Source organism: Phodopus roborovskii, unplaced genomic scaffold (assembly GCF_943737965.1).
Source record: "Phodopus roborovskii unplaced genomic scaffold, PHOROB, whole genome shotgun sequence".
NCBI lineage: Eukaryota > Metazoa > Chordata > Mammalia > Rodentia > Cricetidae > Phodopus > Phodopus roborovskii.
In genome coordinates this window covers 6954890-6976625 of record NW_026126602.1, presented here as the reverse complement: position 1 = coordinate 6976625, position 21736 = coordinate 6954890, and the positions used below count along the sequence as shown (strand labels likewise).

The window sequence follows — 21736 nt, the reverse complement described above, 5'->3', positions numbered from 1 at the left end:
GTGTAGTTTATAGAGTTTGGGACCGGCCTGGGGTACAAAGTGAGTTCAAGGCTGGCCTATTCTACACAATGAGATCCTGCTTTAAAACAAAAACTCGTGCAGACAGAAGTGAGAAAATCAGCCATTTGTGAGCCGTGCTTCTGTTCTGGAGAATGAGCTCAGGGGGATTGAATTGGACACTGAAGGACTAAGCTGTTAGCACTACAGCTATGCTTCTTCACAGTGAAGGAGCCAGCCATAAAAGATCAGAGATAGGAAAAGTTCAGCAGGAATGCATGGCTGATGAACTCATATTTATTGTTTTAATAATGCACAGTCCGTAAAAGAGCAAGAGCTAAGAAAGGGTTGTTCTGGACTTTTGTCTATGGTAGAAAGAAGGAAAGCCTGAAAATAATGGAATAAGGTCACCCTGCTACAAGGAAAATAGTTTCTAAAGGGACATGCACGAAGAGGCACGTGACTGGAGAGAAAGGGATTGACACCGTAAGTGAAGACAAGGAGGAATAAAGCACTCAGTTAGTGGCAGAGACAGAGTAGACCCATCTGACCTCTCAGAGTAAAACAAACAGAAGAAATAGGGGAAAGTTCTAGAGTTTGGCTTGAGCAAATGGGAGAACAGAAGTAGATTTAATGAGCTGGAGAGAAGGGATAACCCATCTAAGGGTAATCAAGAGCTGCTTACTAAACATGTGGACGAAGATGGCAGGTTAGGTAGCGGTTTACATGAACTGTTGTTCTGGGAGGAAGCCGAGGCAACAAACAGACTGTGAGGCCTCTGAATTAACCAACAAGGAAGTCGATGTACAGGAATGGGTTGAAACTAGCCTCAGGCATTTCAAAGTTTTAACTGTGCAGAAGTTGCAGCAAAGAAGACTCAGATGTACTCTCAGAAGTCCAGGGAAGAGCTGATGAAGTGAACGCAGAAAATGGAGATACTTCCCCACGGGGGCGGGAACTGTGTAACTATTCCTCAAAAGTTGCATTAAGTTACAAACCCAAGTAACCACCATCAGTGAAGCTGAGTGTCACTGGCAACCTTGGCATACTTATCATACTCGTGTATGCGAACTAAGGAGAAGAGACTGTGTACACGTTTTCAAGAAGATTTAGTATAAAGTACAAAATAGAAGTAGTAGAGAGGGGCACAGATCCCAGAAGATTTCAGTTTAACAAAGATAGTAGATGATGACTGCATGACAGTGAACATGCACAGGAAGACGGTCTCTACAGAAGACAGGCTAGAGGAAGCGAGCATTGAGTGACTGATGGGCACCACAGAAGTCTGGGTGCCTGCTGGCTTTCACCAGGACAAAGCTTTAAGGTAAGAGCAAGAAAGGAAAGAACTATGCAGCCACAACCATCTCTGAGGGTGGTAAATAAGAACATTCCTGTCTAGTCATTCCTAAGTTTTCAGACAAGTACAGGGAAGGGTGAAGGAGACAGCACAGATGTGGCTGTGATGGGCAGGTAGAGTGTGAGGAGAAAACCCAGAAGGACTGCTGGGCAGTTTGAGTTGGGCCTTGAGTTGTTAATGAGAAAAGTCAGCCCAACGTATATAAGGCATTACATACGTGATGGACATGTTTAGAAATGAAAAACATTTATTCATGTACTTTTCAAATACAATGGATATAGATTAAAAAGTTACATCATTTAAATACAAAATACATACTTTGATGGGCTAAAAGAAACGAAGGCAAACAAAACATTTATCATTTACTTGGTATGGTAAAAATATTAAATACTAACCTTGATTCCCTTTAGGCTAGACACGTGCTTAAAGGATCTGTTGGGAAAGTATATAAACAAATGTAATGATTATAAAACTCTCAGTGCAAGAAATTACTAATACAACTAAATTTTCATTAATAAGTTGACATTTCATGCCTACCATGTGATCACTATGTTTATTGTTCAATGTATGAACAGCTAAGTTATAAATATATACATTTTCAATTCACTGACAGCAGCTTTCTTAGCTTTAATTTGCCAGGTCAGCTGTTTCTGCCTTTTTTGCTTTATGTATGCAACTTTTGAAAAAACATTTCTTTATATCAAAGGAAAAGCTGCCTTGGCTAACTACTGGGTTGTTTCCCTACAGCTGGCATCCGACTATAGCTCATCTAGCTAATGAAAAAGCTGGGCCTTGAATGCAGCAGCCATCGAGCTGTCAGGCGATGCCAGCCACACCCTGTACCCTCCACCTGTAGGAGGCAAGAGGTCTTGGTGGACACGGAAAAGCACTGGGGGAACCTGGAATGTTAAGCTCACAGGGCTGGTCCTTCAAGGGAAGGAATGAAAAGCCTGTTTGCTGCCCAGAAGGCTGAAGCAGACATGCTTTGTAGCCTACAGACCTTTGTACTCTCTGTGCAGTCTGAGACTTTCTGGCACTCTTCCTCCTCTAGACCCTTGAAAACTTGTTCTCCTCAGTCAATCCACAGAACTTATCCTTATGGAAGGTGTCCTACTGTACTTTAACAAAGAGTTTCAAAGTAGTAATGTCTCACCTTTATGGAGCTGAATTTGTTTCTCAAAGAGATTTATGTTGTGTACACAGGACTGAGTTAATTATCACCAAAAAAGTTTTCACTAAATTGTGCTATGCTTAAACATGACTAAAATAAACCACCGGAGTCTGAACCAACACTGGCTACTGAGTCACACTGAACCAGAATTCTTGCCTATGGATCATCTCCTGCCAGGCCCATGAAGGCCAGAGATGCCTCCCCTCTACCCCAGGCCACGCCCCCTGAACATGCCCCTCCACCCACACTGAGTGCTTTAGAGAAGGGAAGAAATAAATGCTGTCAATGAAAGCTTCAGTAGACAGGCTTGTATTAATTCTTTAAAATAATTAAGCTTTTAAGGATGTGACTAAATATATGTTTGTTCTCTCATAAAAACCACCTCAAAAAAGGAGGTAATTAGAAACGGGTATATAAACTCCACCCTGAAAAGTACCAGGAGACATTGAAACTGTTTAATAGGATAGAAAGAAAGGGTTCAACTCCTGGAGGGAGTCTATCTCACAATTTCTGTATATCTGTAGTATCTTGTTCTCAATAAAAAATAACAGTGCTATTCAAAAGAAAAAGGAACCCAGTTTCAAGATATGGAAGATTATAAAACCAAACACAGAAATGAGCTGGACATTGGAATTAAAAAAAAAAAGGTAAAAACATACATGAACAAAAAAGAGCAGCTAAAAACCAACAGAGAGGATGCCATTTCAAATAACGTCAAGTCCTCTGAGAGATCAAAGCTAACCACCCCCCCCATTCTCACACAGGACACAAGCTGGAATTGTGAGGAACTCACAGGCCACCACCTAGCACCAGTGAGGGGAGAAAAAGTGAGGAGGTGTCACGCTTGCAGGCATGCGGGGGGAGGGGGGGAAGACACTTTCATCCTGAGTGTGGCCATGGTAAGCTGTCCATGCTCTGGTAACTAACCCCACACATGCTCATGCAAGTCTCGTCTCCCTAATTAACCTCAGTGGGACACACAGGCACAGAAGTAGAGGTGTTGAGTGGACAGTGAGTTTAGCAGAAGTTGGGGAGGGGTCAAGTGAAAGCACTGGGGAATTAATATTGTCTAAGACATTGTAGACATTGTATATGTATTAAATAAATGAAACACACAGTGCTGGCATCTCTGAAGAAAGCTGTGCAGTCTGTGTGTGGAGAAGCCTGAAGTGTGGCAGTCACTGACACATTTTAGTGAAAGGCTCAAACAGCTCACACATCCAACCTGGCAACAGTAGGAGCATTCCTACTGAGCTGGAACACTGTGCCCTGGCTGTATCTCACAGGAACCATTCTTAAGTGACTAGTCCTAGAAGATCTAATTGAATTAGAATATAAATGACAATCTGATAAAAGTGTAGGACATCAAATAAGGCGACATAAGAATTGTTCATTGTTAATCTATGAACCAGATAGTGTGTCAATGAAAATATCTACATGAAAAAGAACTAAAAAATCATGTTTGAAGGTTCAAATAATAAAAATAACCAGAATTTTGAAGAAAAAAAAAATCCTAGTGATGAATAATAGTCCTACCTCATTATAAAAGCATTATAAAACCACTAGAAGTAGCTACAGGTCAAGGGAAAAGCATCTTAAATCTGTAACATAAAAAGCATATTGCTATATATATATATATATATATGTGTGTGTGTGTGTGTGTGTGTGTGTGTGTGTGTGTGTGAGAATATAAATATTCTAAAATCAACTGGATGTTACTTTGATACTATTTGGTTTGCATTTCTAATGTCAAAGTTAAAAATGAGACAACTTAAAAGCTAAATTCATAATGACTACCATTCATATAAAAACATTTAAACTAATACATCTGAGACTCACAATTTTGCATCTTCTCTATAATCATCCAGCCCTTCATCATAGGATTTTGATCTCTCTGTCTTTGAGTTGTGCTGGCCATCCAAGCTGGGAGGTCCAACAGATTCTGCAATGAAAACCCAGCATTCATACTTTTCAAGTGGTTTTCCACATTTTTTTCAATGGTGAAAAGGTCAGTGTGCCACATATTGCAAGGTATAGTGTGCAGTCACTTTAAACATACCTTGGTCATGGGAGAGCTGACGTCGAATCAAAGGAGCAGAAGTTGTGAGGCTGGGAGGAACTGTTGCTATGGAGGGGACCTGGGAGGTAGAGGCTGAGATAACAGCAGAAGCAGGGATATGTGCAATATCATGATCAATGCTAGGACTGGTTGGTTCATCTGTAAGAAAGGAAACAATTTCTTAATAGTTGACTAATTTTTTTTTTTTTTTGCTAAAAGGACCAAATAGAGGTTTTAGCAGCCACTAAACCACCAATAAACAACATAGTTGTCTATTAAAATTCACCTTACACAACCACTACTCTAGTGATGCCAAAACTCTAAAAATATAAGAAAAATAAATATTTTCCCCAATTATGTATAAAGGAAAACAAGCATAGCAAAATGTGTAGGTTATTCAAATGGACCAAAGCAAATAATCAGATATTATGTAAAAAAAAAAAAATTACTTTTCAAGTCCATGTGTCCACCCCCCACACACATTTTAAATTTTTGTAGCAAGACCACAAAGCCCAGTATGAAACAGGCAGAAGTGGTATACTACCAGGACATTCTAATCTATCTGGAATTTTTATGTAAATTACAAAAAGTCCTTCTTTCCCAGACAGGTGTGAGTTGTGATCTTTCCATTAGCTTTGTGCAAATGGACTTGTAGAAACAGGACATTTTGTGTTGTGAGTTTTTACCATCTCTAAGTCTGTCACCATCTGTCAAACAAATTTGTATGAATGCATGACAGCTAATATTAATGGTGCTTATTATGCGCTAGTATATGTAAATGGTTTGTATACCCTACTTCCTATAAAATAAAGGAAACTCTGAAACATATGATTTTACAGGTTAAGAGAGCAAGACAGCAGAATTCAATGGTGTCATCTAAACCAAGTCTCACACTGGTTCTGCTTGGCACCTGTCTTCCCATTAGTGAGCAATAACTTACTCTAACAAAAGAAAATCAATGATTTAAATTCTAATATTTCAGGCCAAATGTAATTTAGTAAGAAGCCAGAACTATAAAGCATAAGACTAGATGTCCCATAATGGAATCCTTTACAAATAATCTATAATTATATAAATCAGAATTTTGATTACTTGGCTTAGAAGGTCAAACACTAATTCTGAGCAAATGCTAGCAATCTCCTATCATTTTAATAACCAGTACATTAGCAAAAAGAACTAATGTTTGAAAAATTGTAACATTTCTATTTTATGATTAAAAGCAATAAATCCTTTAGATAAATACAAAGAGTCAATGAAACAAAGTTAATTCTCTGCAAAGAAAAGCAAGATTGACAAACCCATAGTCACACTAAAAGAAAACAAGTGAAGGCCCAATAAAGAGATGATAATGCTATTACAACAGAATTCTTTTTAAAAAATTTTCTGTTTGCAGACTGCATGATTTTTGTGATGATTAATATTCCACTGTCAACTTGATTAGACTTGGAATCACCACGGAATCACACTATCTGGGTATATCTATGGTGGTATTTCCAGGAAGGTATAACTAAAGAGGGAAGACCCACCTTGAATGTGGGCAGCTCAACTGACGGGGAGGTATCTCTAGTATGAACTGCCCATCCCCACTCCTCCCTAGATACAATGTGACCAGCTGTCAGGAAGACTCCATCAAAAACCAATTAGGACATAGGTTGAGGATGTAGCTCTGTTGGTAAAGTACTTGCCTAACATGCTGGATCCCTAGCTCTTCCCTGTAGAAGATTTTCTCTGTCTATCTCAGTCCCACTGGACTGGTTTTCTCACCACCCACTCTAATAAGACTTAATATCAGTATCAATTGTTTAGCTAATGGCTTAGGCTTATTAGCTAGCTCTCTCTTATTAACCTGTGTATCTCTACATGGCCTTGGCTTACTGGTGATGCCTGGGTCTCTTGACTCCCCAGCTGCTACTTGGCATCTGTCTTTTCTCTTCCTTCTTCCTACCTGTGTCTTTGTAATTCCCATCTAGGTAAATCCTTCCTGTCCATTGGGTGAAATAGCTTTATTCATCAACCAGTAAGAGAAACATATAGTCACAGCATATAGAAGGGCATTCCCCCCCCCCCCATTACTTCATAAAACCAGTATGGTGGCACACACCTCTCTAATCCCAGCACCCATGAGATAAAGACAGGAGAATAAGAAGTTTAAGGCCATTCTCAAATATACAGAGTTCTAGCTCGTCCAGGACTTTAGCTGAGTCCATATTTTGCAAATAAAACTCAAGAGCAACAACAAAACCTGGTATATTATTACAAGTAAATAAATGTGGCCACACTGCAAGATACAAAAATAGCCATTAACATACAAAACAGTAGCATTTCTATACACTATAGCTTTTGGGTCATCTGAAAAACTCATGAAAATAATCCCATTTGCAATTAGTTACAAAAAATCCCCACAAAGAATCTTGAAAAAAAAAGTGAAAGAAGCAAATGATAACTGTACAGAAATCACAAAGCACTGATAAAAGAATATAACAAACATAACTACAAAGATGTCTTGTGCTCATGCCTGGTTAGAATAATTATTGTTAAAATGTCCATGCTACCCAAGCAATCTACAGATTTCATGTGATCATTCCCTGTCAAAATACCAATTAAAAAGCTTCACAGGTGAGGCCCTCTCATTTACAGTCAAATGATCAGGGACCAAGACCACATAATGAGGGATGGGTGGTTTTTTCAAGATGCAGTTGCTGGAAAAAAGGTATCAACACTCAGAAGAAATTGGACCCTTTCTATATACAACAGCTAATTCAAATGGACAGCTAACTTAAATGTTAAGACATGCATGTACAAATCTATAAGGATTTGTTTCTTTTAATAAGATACCAAAAGAATAGGTAACAATTGCAAAACTGGACAGATGGGATTATATCAAAATTAGAAGGAAATAACCTAGTCAAGAGAATATATATATGTATGTATGTATGTATATAAAACAATAGATAATATTTACAAACTATACATCTAACAATGACTTAAAATGTCCAGAATATTTAGGGTCTCAATAACCATCATCATTCCTGAAATAAACTGATTTAAGAATGAGCACAAGATCTGAATAGACATCCACATTTCTAAGAAGACATGCACACCCTGCCAGAGGCCTATCAACAAACACCAGTAGGAAACACAAACCACAACTGCACTGAGCTATCACCTTACTCCCGCCATTACCCGGAAGACTCAGGTGACAAGTGCTGGCAATGATGTGCAAGGTAATCCTCACACACTGTTAATGGGAACATGAAAGACAGTATGAAAGTTCTTCACAGAGTCAAAAAACAGAACTACCATGCTACCAACAATCCCATTACTGGGTTATATCCAAGAGAAGTGACATCAGTATGTTGGAGAGACATCTGGATTCCCAGGCACATCACAAGAGCTAACATGGAATCAACTGCACTGTCCATGATTGGGATCAAGACACAAATAAAATGTGGAAGATATATACAACACAATGCCTTTTTTTTTTAAAAAGGATCATTTGCAATGTGGGCAAACCTGGGGGTGGATGGAGGTGGGGGCATCTTGCTAAGTGAAGTAAGTCAGGATGGGAGAGTCAAGTGCTGTATGATTTTTACACACACATGGTTCCTGGAGGCTAGAGAAGAGGCAGAGGATTAAGAGATTAAGAGATTGGCCAACAGGTACAAAGTTTGAGCTACACAGGAGGAATAAATTCTGGAATTTTATAGTACCACTGGGAAAGCATTAACAATAAATTATGTTCTTAAAATAGTTGCAAAGAGGTTTTGAATGCATAAACCATAAAGAAGTAATAAATGTGGGAGGAGATGCAAATGCTGATCATCTCATCATGGTACAATGTATATGATTAAATATCACCTTACATTCCATAAGCACTTACAACTAGCTGTCAGTGAAACAAAGGAGCCGGGTATCATAGCACATGTAGTGTTCAATCCCAGAACTCATCAGACAGGTGATCCTCCAAGTCCAACCTGATCTACATAGTGAGTTCCAAGAGAGCTGCCCACCTCAGGCTTGGGAATTTCTGGGAGACTGATCATGTGCTGGACAGGTTCCACAGGGAAAGAAGAGTCCCAGAGCCTTAGGCATCTCAGCCTCCACTCCTGTGCTGTGTAACAAGTGACACAGTGACCGCAGGTCACGTGTGAAGCAGTAAATGGGCTTTAAGTGCACTGTTATGACACATAGCTTTAGGAAGTACAACAAATGTGCTTATTTAGTAGGAACTGTGGGAAAGGCTTTAGTAAGTACTCAAAATCAATGAAGGGAGTCAGTGAGCACTTTTATTCTTTTTAAAAAGGACTGATTTTGTTGTTTTGTTTTTTTGAGACAGGGTTGCTCTGTGTAGCCCTGGCTGTCCTAGAACTTGCTCTGTAGACCAGGCTGAACTAAATTCAGAGATCCGCCTGCCTCTGTTTCCTGAGTGCTGGGATAAAAGTATGCACCACCACCACCAGACTTGATAATTTGTTTTGTACGTGCATCCACATGCATATATGTCACATGTGTACAGGCACTATGGAGGCCATCAGATGGATCTCCTGAAGCTGGAGTTACAGGCAGTTGTGAGCTACCTGGTGTAGGTGAACTGGGAACTGAACTCAGGTCCTCTGGAAGAGCAGGAAGTATTTAATTGATGAATCATCACTCCAACCCTGAGCATTTTATTCTTAAAAACAATCAAATAAGACTGTCTGTTTTCATTAATCTGCTCCTGTAGGAAGCCCTCCCCCCATATTCCTCTAAGAAACCACCAGACACTCTAATAGTTTACTGAGGTTAAAACAAGCAAAAAAAGAGGTAGGAGAGCCCTGCATTTGAGCTGTGTCTTTTCCTTTCTAGGGCTTATTCCTTTATAAATTTTCCTTGGTTTCAGAAAAACCTCCTTTGTTGTGCATTTACTTCGTTGTGGGAATAACTGGAGTAGATTTGGAAAGTTTTCAAGTGTGTGTCCAGTCTGTACCACCTGTCCCACTTACTCAGTTGTTACCTCTGCCCTTACCCCAGTGCTGTCCTCACAGCTGGTCAGAACCTTGTGTTTTCCTCCCATCTCACCCAAAATACATTTAAACCAAGAGTCTGCTGTGACTGATGAGGCTGCCATTCCTGCTCCAGCTCACCTCTCTGTTCTTGCTCTCATTCAGATCTTCTGCATGCCTCCCTTCTGCTGCCTCTCCAACACCTTTCTATCCCACAATATGCTAGACACACAGCCCCAGGTAACCACAGGCCCCTCTGCCATGGTGTGTTTCACCATCTGTTCGGACATCCCTAACCTATTCAGGCATTCCTGCATTGAAACTCAAAGAGCCACTTCAGATGTGTCCAGTCAGACCCACAGCTGTACTTCTGATTGCCCACCTTTCTGTCAAAGGAGAGTACACACTCTTGAGAGTTTGTGTCATTCATTGTTCCCTATGCCTAGAACACTGCCTGGAGGAAAAAGGCACTCATGAGGCAGAGTTGTTAAGATAGTAGCTGAGTGATACTTTGTAATGACGATTGAATGTATAGAAAACTGAAGGAGGGAAGAGGAGGGGAGGAAACTCTGTCATAATTACTGTGCAGTCCTAAGACATCATCTATAAGTACAATCATGATAGATATACTTAATAGTGTCTTCATTTTTATAAACGAGAAGTCTAGAGTACAGAGAACAAATTACTTCCATAAGAGAACTTAGAAATGAGGGCTCTAGGCTAGCTTGATTCAGCATCACAAACACTCCTAGAGCACTGTTCTCTAAGAAGCGCATCGTAGCGGGACTGTATGTCTGTGTGTACAGGGGCTTTGCTTTGCCACCAAGGCATCTTCCTCTTAAAAGTTTCTGGAAGGCCCTCAGTAGCTTTGTGGTATAATGTTTGCCAATCTCTTACTTTTTCCTTTCTACAGAAACTTTAAGCTGTTGAACAATTCAATTGTCATGTGGCAGTACCCAAATCAGCTTAAAAGGAGTCTACATAGTGTCAAAATTTTATAAATAGGGCATTTTCATTGTGAGGAGTGTTTTCACCAAAATTATACCCATGTGCATATTTGTACCCTTACTGCCAAACTTACTGAATAGTTCCTGTTGTACACAGAATACCTCATCTGCATAGTAACTGAGGGGGGTGCTGTGACTTAGTGGGAAGCACCTGTCTACCTATCTAGCAGGGCCTAGCAGAAGGCCCTGGGTTTGATCCCAGCAGTGAAAATAAACAAGTAAACAACACTTTAAAATGCTTTGAAAGCACAGATTAAGATGTCTGTGCCTATGGAACATAAATCCCACTTTTCTGAAAAAATCTTTACATAGTGGACACTATGCAGTGCCTCTGAATGAGCTCACCTATAAATGGGATGGAAGCCAGGGAATCACCAGGCGGACTCGTGCTGGAAGCCTTCCTTTCCTCCATCCTTTTTATATGGACCTCTCTGCGAGCATCGTTCGGTAGCCAGCAGGTGGTGTCTGACCCAGTTTCCTGGTCATTCACTGCCAAGATGTAAGACTGATGTCTTAAAGGCTGTGGTGTCTGGCGACCAGATGGAGGTTTTTCCCTTAGGATGACAGATTCTTTATTATCTAGCCCATCTGGCTGCTGCATTTCAGCCTCCTGTAAGTTTAAATCTCCATTCCTTGGGCTGGCAGATAATTCTAAATCTGATGTTCCCAAGTTCTCACTGAGCTGAGGCCCGGTCTTAGCAGAAGTTCCTGGTAAACATGGGGATATCTCGGCCTCCAGCTGGTGATCAAGGGTGCTTTCAGGTCTGAACCATGTCTGCTGACTCAGTGGGCTGTGCTGATGCAGATGATTGACTGGCCTCTGGTCTTTGGTGTTAACCAGTGAATGCTGGCTGAAGGATGGTTTGGAGACAGGTGTAGAAGGCGTTTTCAGAGAATTGCTTCGGACTTTCACAAGTGGGGACCTGTCCTGTGAAATTCCCCGTGGCAGTGACATCCCACTAGTAGTTGCGAAATTTCTGTTGGAATGTGGTGGTCTTAAGTCTGCTGGGACTTTTTTAAACTGTGAAACAGGTCCTGTTCCTCTACCAATCAGTCGCCTGTTATCAGAATTAACAACAGGGGCCACAGTCAAATGTGAACCTCGGAAAGATTTGTGGATTTCCTGCGGCCTGGGTCTTTCATAAATACCCCGTCTATCATCTTGCTCAGTGAACCCACTCCACTTGTAGGTCTGTTTCCGCTCCCCATTTGAATCAGGTGTTTGACCTTCAGAACTGACACCGGCTGTGGTTTCACCCTGTCCCTCGATGTAATCCCATGAGCGAGTTCTATGGTTACTAAAACTAACAGGTGGGGAGGTCAGCGCTCCTTGAGATGCACTTCTTGGGCAATATTTCATCAGCACAGAATCTTCCAGTCTTTCCTGAGATACACTGCGCTGCCGAATCTGAACAGACTGGGGCACTCGATCGTGAGAGGTGCTTCGGCGTCGTACCTGCAAAGCAGTGCGGGTGGGTACCACCTGGTTATAGTCTGCTGCACTCTGAGATGCAGCTCTTAAGCTGTCCAACCTTTCTTGAATTGTCCGACAACCTATGTGTGATCTCCTATTATCAATGTATTCTTTGTAAGTCTTATAATTTTTCCAGTCTATGTGCTGATGGGAGTTTGGGGAATAGTGATTGACAGACACAGAAGGAGAATCCACAGCTTGAGGTCTACTACCTGAGACTCCTTCTGAGTGTCCACTGTAATTTCCAGATTTAAGTAAAATTCCAGAAGGCTCCAACGATCTGGAGCCTGTGGTCTGATGGATCACATGGGCAGTGGGAACTGATGGCGGCGATGTGGCTCTGGATGCTGCTTTTGAAGAGGTCTGCTCACTTACACCATACCTTACTTCTTCTGTTCTATGGGAAGGACCCGAATGGCTGTTTCTATTGGATAACAAGTCTACAACCTTCTCAGAAGGCACAATGACAGTCCTCACACTTTCATTGCAAACACACACTGCTGTGTTTGATTTCGCAACATCTGTTGGTGATGGAGGCACTTGTATTTCCATTCTATAGGCCCTGCCAGGTTGTGTCAGCACTGGTGTACTGGTTTGCTGTTTGTTCGGTAATGAGTCTGGAGGAGATAGTTCAACTGGCTGTGCCGTGGTTGAAGGAGTGGATGACAACCAGGGATAGCAAACTGGTGGAGGTTCAGGTATGTTACGGGCATTGCCACTGTAAGCTTCATTGCCTTTCAGGTAGGCATCTTGAGAATATGCCTGTACAGGAAATTAGAGAAAAGTGTCACAATAATTTTCATATTTGTAGTTCACTATTTGACCAAGTAAGCCCTACCTTAATCTTGAACAACACACACTATGGCATGCATACAAAGCATAGCACAGGGTACTACATTCTCAAGAATTATTCTTAGAAAAATTGAATAAAGTATAGAACGTGCCATATACACAAACTGCAATCACTAATTTTTCCAAAAGGTTCATGAGGCATAATATTGCCCCAACCAACCAGGCATAGCATGCTATTTCTAAAACCTCTCCATTTAAGCTTTAAGATTTTTCAGCTGTCAACAGGCCAAGTGGCTGTCTAATAAATCCCAGCAAAAGAAGATTCTTAATATTTATAAGGGAAGAAAGTCAAAATATTAAAACCCTTACCCAAATTGATATTTAATGCAGTAATACCGTAACAAATTAAACAATTACTGAAATGGCTTGTCAATTAACTATAAAGAATTTTTAAAAATCCATCTTGAAAAATTAAGCCCCTAAACAGCAACATTAAATATTTTCATATTTAAAGTCAGTGAATGTGCATGTTCAAGAAATTAAGTAGCACATATTAAGTAGCAAAAAAATATGAAAGAGAATTCATCTTTTTAATAGAAACTTTTTATCTTAAGTTAAGCAGACATTACTCAACAAATTGGTCTCTTTTACTTAGGACATTTCAACTAATAACAAGCATGTAACTTTTTATTTTTTTTAATTTATAAAATTATCTAGCAATACTTCTGAAAATTTAAGAACTGAAATTAATTAGATAGACTCCATACAAACAGCGCTAATGGATGTCACACAGGACTATGCTCAGATCCAAGGCAGTAAGGTGTGGTGTCTATCATCTCTGATCAAATGAGCTTAATTCCTAGCTAGCAGCACATCCTGCCTTCACACTACATAGCCTGCAAAGATCAAGTGCAGCTACGAAATAACAACAAAGGATTAGGGAGGAGAGGGTAAGATACTTAAAAAAAACAAAAATACAGATGCAGATAAATATGCTTTAACATTAGTTATAGAGGATATAAACAAAAAACAAAAAGGAGGAAGGAAAACCATACATCACATACACTCTCTGCAAATTAGTATGATTAAGCAAACTTACAAGATTGGCTTGTTATAAATCTCTATGAAACACAACTTAAAAAACAAGGAAATGGCTACAGTGCATCTCTTACCAGTGCTGTGACATCCTTTGTAAATTGTAGCTAGCAGAAAATAGGAAAACATAGTAGAAGCTGCTTACTGATATAAAGACAGAATCATGTTGTCATATTGATGCTGGAAACAGCAAGCTAAAAATACATCTATACTGATTTCTCTGGAAGGTACCAAGAGAGGTAGAGGGCAGTGGAGCATAACAATAACTTCCGTATCCACCTGAGCATCTCATTCTCAAGCTCTTATCTGGTTCTTATTGGATTTGTTGCTACTCTTGGAAGCAGAATACATCTGCTGACAGGTATTTTCTCCAATACGTGCTGTTATCTGATAATGTGCCACAAAGCTTCCCCTCAACATGAGCAGCATCGCTGCCTCTCTTTTCCCCTGAGCTCCTTCATCTCTGCTTCCAGAAGACTAAGTGAATGCTCTATTATTCATTTAAAATAGTGCAACCTCCTCTTTCCCTGGAAGATCAGAGCATAACCACAAGCTTTCAGCTGACTATAGATAACTTCACCATGTGACTGAAGGAAACAACCACTTGGTTTAAATAGATTTTTCACTTAAAAATTAAGATCTTTCAACACAATTTATTTTATAGTGTTTTATTCATTTACAAAACAACTATTGGCTACACATAAAAATATCACTTCCAAAGTATAATTTGTAGTGGTTATGAGTATTACAGAGCAGTCTGGAATGCAGTAAAAAAAAAAAAAAAAATCAAAGCTAAATCTATAAACACATACATACACCTAATATTTTTATAGCATAAACTGTCAGTATTAACATGACATATGTATCTGGACATAACAAGCCTAGTTTTACAATGATTAAAAAAAAAAAAAAGTCTAAGAGAGCATTGTGACTGTCCTGCAGTATTTCCTGCAGTGGGTTTGTATAATTTCATGGGCCACCTGGAGAGGAGGGAAGGAAGGTCCCTACAGCCAGTGATGTCAGGGAAGCTGGGAGCTTTGGCAAATCTCTACTGCACTAGAACACATTGCACTTGAGGAGAACATACACATACTTTCTCCCCATAAAGCCTATTTTTACCCCCACAGGTTTTACACATGCTTGGAAAGGCCATTCTATAATAATTCAAAGGTAACTCATTTATTCAAATTTGAGGAGGAATAATATCTATAAAATACTTTAAACTTTTATATTCTTCAGATATAACTAAAATTTCTATATATAAATTCTAGACGCTAAATTTGGGAACATATGGTCTCCCCAGTTAACCACCCATGGAGAAATAACAATCACTGTACTCCAGAATAAATCAGGGCTGCAGAAGGCAATCCCAAGAAGCATAAATATATGGCACAAATTAGTCCCAAGGAATACTGGGGAAGTAAGATAGGAACAGACAATTCACAACTACCAAGTGTTTTGTTTTGTTTTGTTTCCCCTCCCAGGCCATTTACAGAATGCTTTGGCTCCATAAAGAAAGAAGTATTCATAAGAACAGGTCATCTGTATGGGACCAGAATATGCAACTTTTTTCAGGCAAATGAATATTGAGTATAAAGATATGATTTTACATTCTGTTAAGAGAATTGGTAATTTTAGCTTTCTCACATCTATAATGTTGTGTTTCCTCTCATGTGCTTAGTTACACAGCACCAAATCTTCTAATGAGTAATCTTGGTCCAACAAATCAGTGCTTTAAATACCCATCAGGGAACCTTTAAGTTATCAGCGGGCACCAATTAAATGGCACAGAATACCCCTTAAGCAAAACAAAGCAGTATGTTCTTATATAGTAGTATCAATTTATATTCTTTTATGATGATAGTAACTCATTCTGTATGGAAAATAATTATCTGAAATTATATGATCACTGATATCAATATCATTAAGAATTGCTTATTTAGCTACTCAGTTTTATTTTTCTTTTTAAACCCCAATGGAGTCTTCAAAATTAAAAACAAAGTTAAACTGAATGTAAATACTTACATAAAGCTTCAAGGTCCCTTGTGAAATAGTTTAGCCCCAGAATCTGTACTAAAACACAGTATCTTTCTAATTAGGTTAAAACAAAACCAAACCTTTGGTTCTCTTTGCATGTTTATAATAGCTCCAAAAAAGTTGCGTGTGGTGATCTCAATGAAAATGTCTCCCACAGGCCCACTGGGAGTGGCACTTTTAGGAGGTGTGGCCTTGTTGGAGCAAGTGTGTCACTGTGGGTGGGCTTTGAGATTTCAAAAGCTCAACTCAGGCCCCGTGTCACTCTCTCTCTTTCTATTGCTTGCCGATCTGGATGTAGAACTCTGTGCAACTCTCCAGTACCACGTCTGCTTGTGTGTCATGATGACCAAACCTCTGAATTATATAAGCTAGCCCCAAATAAATTAAATGTTTTCCTTTATAAGAGTTTCCATGGTCATGGTGTCTCGTTACAACAACAGAACCCCTAAGACAATGTTTGCCTATAATCCCATAAAAGTATGCTTCAGAAAAGTAGCCATATCCTACTGTCCTTCACAGGACAATGCGTATTATGTATTATGTTATACTTGCACCCTTTTGATTTCCTAATGATCTGAAATGAGAGTTAAGGCTAAGTATAAAGGTGGGGTTTTCTTTTATCATTAAGGGGACATGCTTTTAAATTTATGACTGAAGTAATTTTAAAAATGTTATAAGTAAATTTCAGATTTTAGTCTACCCACAATCTTTGTTGCTGAGCCTAGACCTATAAGCCCATGCTGCCCATGTTTACGATGCTTTGCACTTTACTTTTATTGTATACTTACTGTAAAGAATTATACAGCAGGATGACCTAGTTTTCCTCTAATTTTGGTTGGTTGGTTGGTTTTGTTGTTTGGATTTTTATTTGTTTGTGACAGAGTTTCTCTGTGTAACAGCCTTGGCTGTCCTGAACTCAGAGATCTGCCTGCCTCTGCCTCTGTCTCTCCAATGCTGGTATTATTAAAGGTATGTGCTACCATATCCAGCCCTTCTCTCATCTTATTAGGAAGTTGTTTTCACAGTTATATGAAATCGTTTGCCATTCTTCATCTATCACACAACAGACAGTGACAGAATTCTGCATTCAGTTCAAAACATAGAAATTCAGGACAATAGTAGCCTCATTGTTCTGCCAGCCCCAGGGCTGGTGAGGAAAAGTAACTAAAGCTCAGGACAGTACAACTTTGAAATAAAGTCTACCTTCAAGTCTTCAGATTCCAGGTTTACTGAATTCAGAGCACTAGTGTCAGCAGAGCGTTAGAGAAAAATCCTCTATGTCTAGTCTAGTTCCTAGAAGCATCGTCTCACTTGCTGATACAATATGAGTTATTCTGTTGCTACACTGAACTGATGTGTTTCTGGTTGAGTCTCCCCAGCCCCTAGCCCACACCCTTAGGAAATACTCTGTAATCAATAGTGAGTCATTCCTAAGGAAAGCATCATGCCTTGAGGACACTTGAGTTTGATCTCCATGAATTTCAGTTAATTCATATTTTATATGTCAGCAAAGAAGATGAATCATTAGGGTGCCCTTACTGACCTTTTTGCTTAAAAACAAAAACAAAAAACCAACCAAACAAACAAAAAACTGTTTAGGAGTCTGTTAAGCTACATTCTAGCTCTACTCCCTGTTTTGTTGAGTTCAGCTGTAAGTAAAACACAAATCACCCAGAGTGGGTCATCACCCTAGTGGCCTGTGTGTAAATGAAGTGTCACTGACCTGCCAAGTCCACTAAAAACATTATTTTGAGGGAAATTTATATTTTTATTATCCTTTTACCTTAAATAATATTTATACTTAGGTGTTTAAATAGTCCATTAAATATACTTCTTTCTAACAACCAGGAAAATGTTTTAGACTAAACGATTAAGTTTGTACCTACATTGTTTCATTTCCTCAAACATATTTCCTACTAAGTTGTAGAGTTATTCACAGTGAACATTTCTACTAAAGAATGAGTCCATCCTAGTAATAAAACTGTTGGGTTAACTTAAAACCCTAACATTTAATAAGAAAATTTAGCATCTACTTTCTTAAAATTTTTATTCACATATTAAAAAACAAAAACTCATTCCTTAGGAAATGCATATACACGCTGACCTTTGGACTTGGAGTCAAAAGACATCCTGCAGTTTAGCTTAGTTGTTCAGGCATTTCATCCTAAATGGTAACATTAACAGTCTACTGTGAAATTAGAGGTTGGGGAATTAGCTCCATGGTAGAGAGCTTGCCTAGAGAGCCCAAGATTCTGAGTTCAGCCCTCAGGTCCAGGGGAGTAATAAAACAGTCCTGTGACATTTAATTCCAAATAATGGAACAGTCTCTCTTTTTTCTTTTTTTAATATTTTTAAATTTAACTTTATTTTATGTGTATTGGTATGAAGTATCAGATCCCCTGGAAATGGAGTTACAGACAGTTGTGAGCTGCCATGTGGGTGCTGGGATTTGAACCCAGGTCCTCTGGGAAAACAGCTGGTGCTCTTAACTGCTGAGCCATCTCTCCAGCCCCCAGTCTCTCTTTTTCTTATAAAACGTACAGAAATCCAAATCCTGATAAGTGAATCAGTAGGTTGTTTTGAGGAATCTGTTTTTTTTTTTTTTTAAATTTTTATTTTTTATTCACCTTCCTTTCAAAACCATCTTAGTATTCTATTTAGAGATAACTTACCACTTGGAGAATATCTTCATCCTTTGGCATAACACTGAGCTCCAATGTGGTGTCACTGAAATTGAGCACAACACTGTCAAGGCAAGCAGGAGGCGGAACAACAAACTAACTCACAATGCTTTAAGAACATTTTAAATCATCATTTCCAAACCATGTGAAAAAAAGTTGTTAGTACAGAGGTAAGTGACATACAAAAGAGGGCACCCCCACATAAGTGTGCACAGCTCATAATCTCTTTAGAATGTGCTGCTAATTCAGAGTTACTTAATAAATAGTTGTAGGACAAAACTTGTTTTAGGACAAAACTTGCAAGCATATCAAAGTATGATTTTTCATTGCTTATTTAAGCTATAAGGCAAATTATAGGTTTTTATTATCAACAAAATTTACTAATGCAAAACTCTTACAATTAACTGTCTTTGTTCTGGGCACTGAGTTATAGCTTACATTTCAAGCAGATTTAAACGTCCTAATTTTGGAAATTCCATCTTAGCCTCAGAAGTGATGACATCCGCTCACCATCATCTCTACTACAATAATTTCAATTTCAGCATCTCCTCAACTATTTGTTTTACCCCTAAGATTTAATCTGAGAATTCTATAGGTACAGCTCAAAGACCTTCATGCTGGCATTGCAGGTTTCTGGTAGCTGTGATGGAAAAGGCTCCCTGGGTTTGCACAGGGCAGTGGGAGACCATTGGCCAGGCCCTGGTTTTGAGCTGCCACACAAGAAAAAACAAACAAAAACAAAACAAGAGAGGAAGGAAAGAACTCAGGAGGGAAACTGAACTGAACCCTGTGACATGGCCCAAATCTATATTTAGATATATTAAGGACAGTGGGGGCCATCTCAATCTAACAATTATTCTGGTTTCCCTTTAATACCCTCAGAGACTAATCAAAAATCCCAACAAAAAAAAAATGGAAAAATGTTCAAAATCCAATAATTTGCCTATGTCTGTTTATGTTGATAAATTTTAGAAGGCTGGTGAACCAGTGAACCAAAGGTGCAGACACATCTAATAGCACAGGGAAGCCCTTGCATTTCAATGTTACAGGTGGTAAAAAACACATACAATGTACAGATAAGTAGCCCCCCATCCCCCCTGCAGTGACAATCCTACATGAACACTGCAGCAGCCCAGTAGCTTTCAGCTGCTTTGCCCACTGCTATACAGCTTTGGAAAGAAAGTAATATAAACAGCTTTTCTCTCATTATCAAATTGCTTGTGGCTGAAGTTTTAAGGCTGCCACTCTCATGTTACTCTGAAAGATCTGTACCCATAAGCACCCATAATAGAGGGATCGTATGCTGGTGTAGTTGTGGTGATCTTGGTTGTTAGAAAGGGAGAATGTACACCTCTCTCCTGCTGCCTCTGCAGACGCTATGCTGCCATCACCTACATTACAGTCATGACTTGGCTTCTCTAGAAATTTCATTAAATATTAAAACATCAAAGAGAATACTCTGAGATCAATTAATCATGATCATGTCATTTCATTGTAAAAACATCCAAATCCATTAGGGCATTAGTATAAATAATTTAACCATGGCACAAACTGCTGTAGACATAGCTAGAGACCTCGATAAAAATCTTAGGATGGTGGCAAGACAGCACCAAGTGCTTGCTGAATGGATTATCAGGACCCACCTAAAAATTCCCAAGAGTAGTGGCAAGAGATTGTAATTAAATTGGGGGGGGGGTGTATCTCTAGACAGCCAGTCTCATCTACATGGTGAGCTCCTGAGAATGAGCATCTCTCAAACAAGATGGATAGTGTCCCTGAGGAAGAAGACCCCAGGCTGCCTTTGAAACACATACACTCTTACCTTTTAGAAAATAAGAATTTCAACTGAGTTATAAACAGGTGAATAAAGCTAAGAGGAACCATTCAATAATCCAAAAATTATGTATTTGAATTGGGAAAGAACCTCTTAGAACAAAGATAGGGTTGGATACCAGAGACAGACTCATGGCATATGCTTGATAGAAAATATTGTGACCACTTTGACTTTGGATTTTTATTTTTAATGCTATTTAAAATTTTCTAAGGGTATGGGTGAAAGAAAGTAAGACTAAATTGTCTTTGTTGTTCTACAAATACTTATTCTATAAATATCTATATGACTTTAGAGCTCAAAATTCTACCGTTCTGCAGATTACAGGCAAATGGATTTAAAAAGAGTATCATGCTAAGATTATTAAAAACAAATGAAGGAATATAAGCCATTGATCTTATTCAATAAGACTGTTAGGTAAAATATATAAAAATATGCCTCTCAAAATTATTGTTTAGAAAACCAAGTGTGCATTATTTCAAAATTTATTTTAAGCAAATTATATATTTGTTACTTCAAATCAAAGTGGAAAACTCATACTAAATCTACAATGTGTGCTCTCAAACCCTAAAGGACTTTACATTGTGAGTATTACAAATTTGCAAGCCCACTAAGCAATAAGTGGGCTAATATTTGACTACAGCAGATGCATTATCCACTGAATGGGGTGTTCTATGTTACCCCAGTCCCTCATAGGAACACAGCACCACACGAAACCCACTTGCTCTATAGGGTTTTAACCAATATTAATCCATTTTCAAGAATCTTACCTGTTCTGAATGAGAGCAATTACTTGAGAATAGGTCTTTCCTATGACACTTTCTCCATTGACTTTTATAATCCGGTCACCTTCAAAGAATAATTACAAAGAATAATAAAAAAGAAGGAAGGAAGGAAGGAAGGAAGGAAGGAAGGCAGGAAACACATTAGGAACTCCTGGATGAATCCGTTTTGAATAACTGTGAAGTAACTCCTGAGACTGCTCCTACCTCTTTACTGTTCTGGCAGTGCTGGAATCAAACCGCTCAATGCCTGAGCTCTGCCCTGAGACCTAATATGCCCTTACTTTTTTTTTTTTTTTTAATATTTATAGAATATTTGTAAGTACCTGTTACAAAAATAAATCTACCTGTTGATGTATCCAACTTCTCATGAAGTATAGCAATGTTGTGAGTAAGAATTCTGACACTGATGAACTTAAACTGCAACGGTATTGCCCCCAGGTGAGTGCTCCTCCTATCCTGTTGCTCTAT

General features: G+C 39.0%; 1 protein-coding gene across 4 annotated transcripts in view; it reads right to left on the bottom strand.

Moving 5' to 3' along the window:
- Arhgap21 (Rho GTPase activating protein 21) overlaps positions 1–21736 on the bottom strand; it is a 117373-nt gene that overhangs the window by 16723 nt on the left and 78914 nt on the right. For 3 of the 4 annotated variants that reach the window (XM_051205682.1, XM_051205681.1, XM_051205683.1), the window contains exons 6-12: positions 21254–21332; positions 18644–18698; positions 14012–14041; positions 10919–12809; positions 4585–4743; positions 4365–4467; positions 1750–1786 (exon numbers count right to left, since the gene is read on the bottom strand). In XM_051205682.1, coding sequence (XP_051061639.1) covers positions 1750–1786; positions 4365–4467; positions 4585–4743; positions 10919–12809; positions 14012–14041; positions 18644–18698; positions 21254–21332 — 2354 coding nt within the window. The remainder of the gene's footprint in view (positions 1–1749; positions 1787–4364; positions 4468–4584; positions 4744–10918; positions 12810–14011; positions 14042–18643; positions 18699–21253; positions 21333–21736) is intronic. The other variant, XM_051205684.1, reaches the window with a different exon arrangement.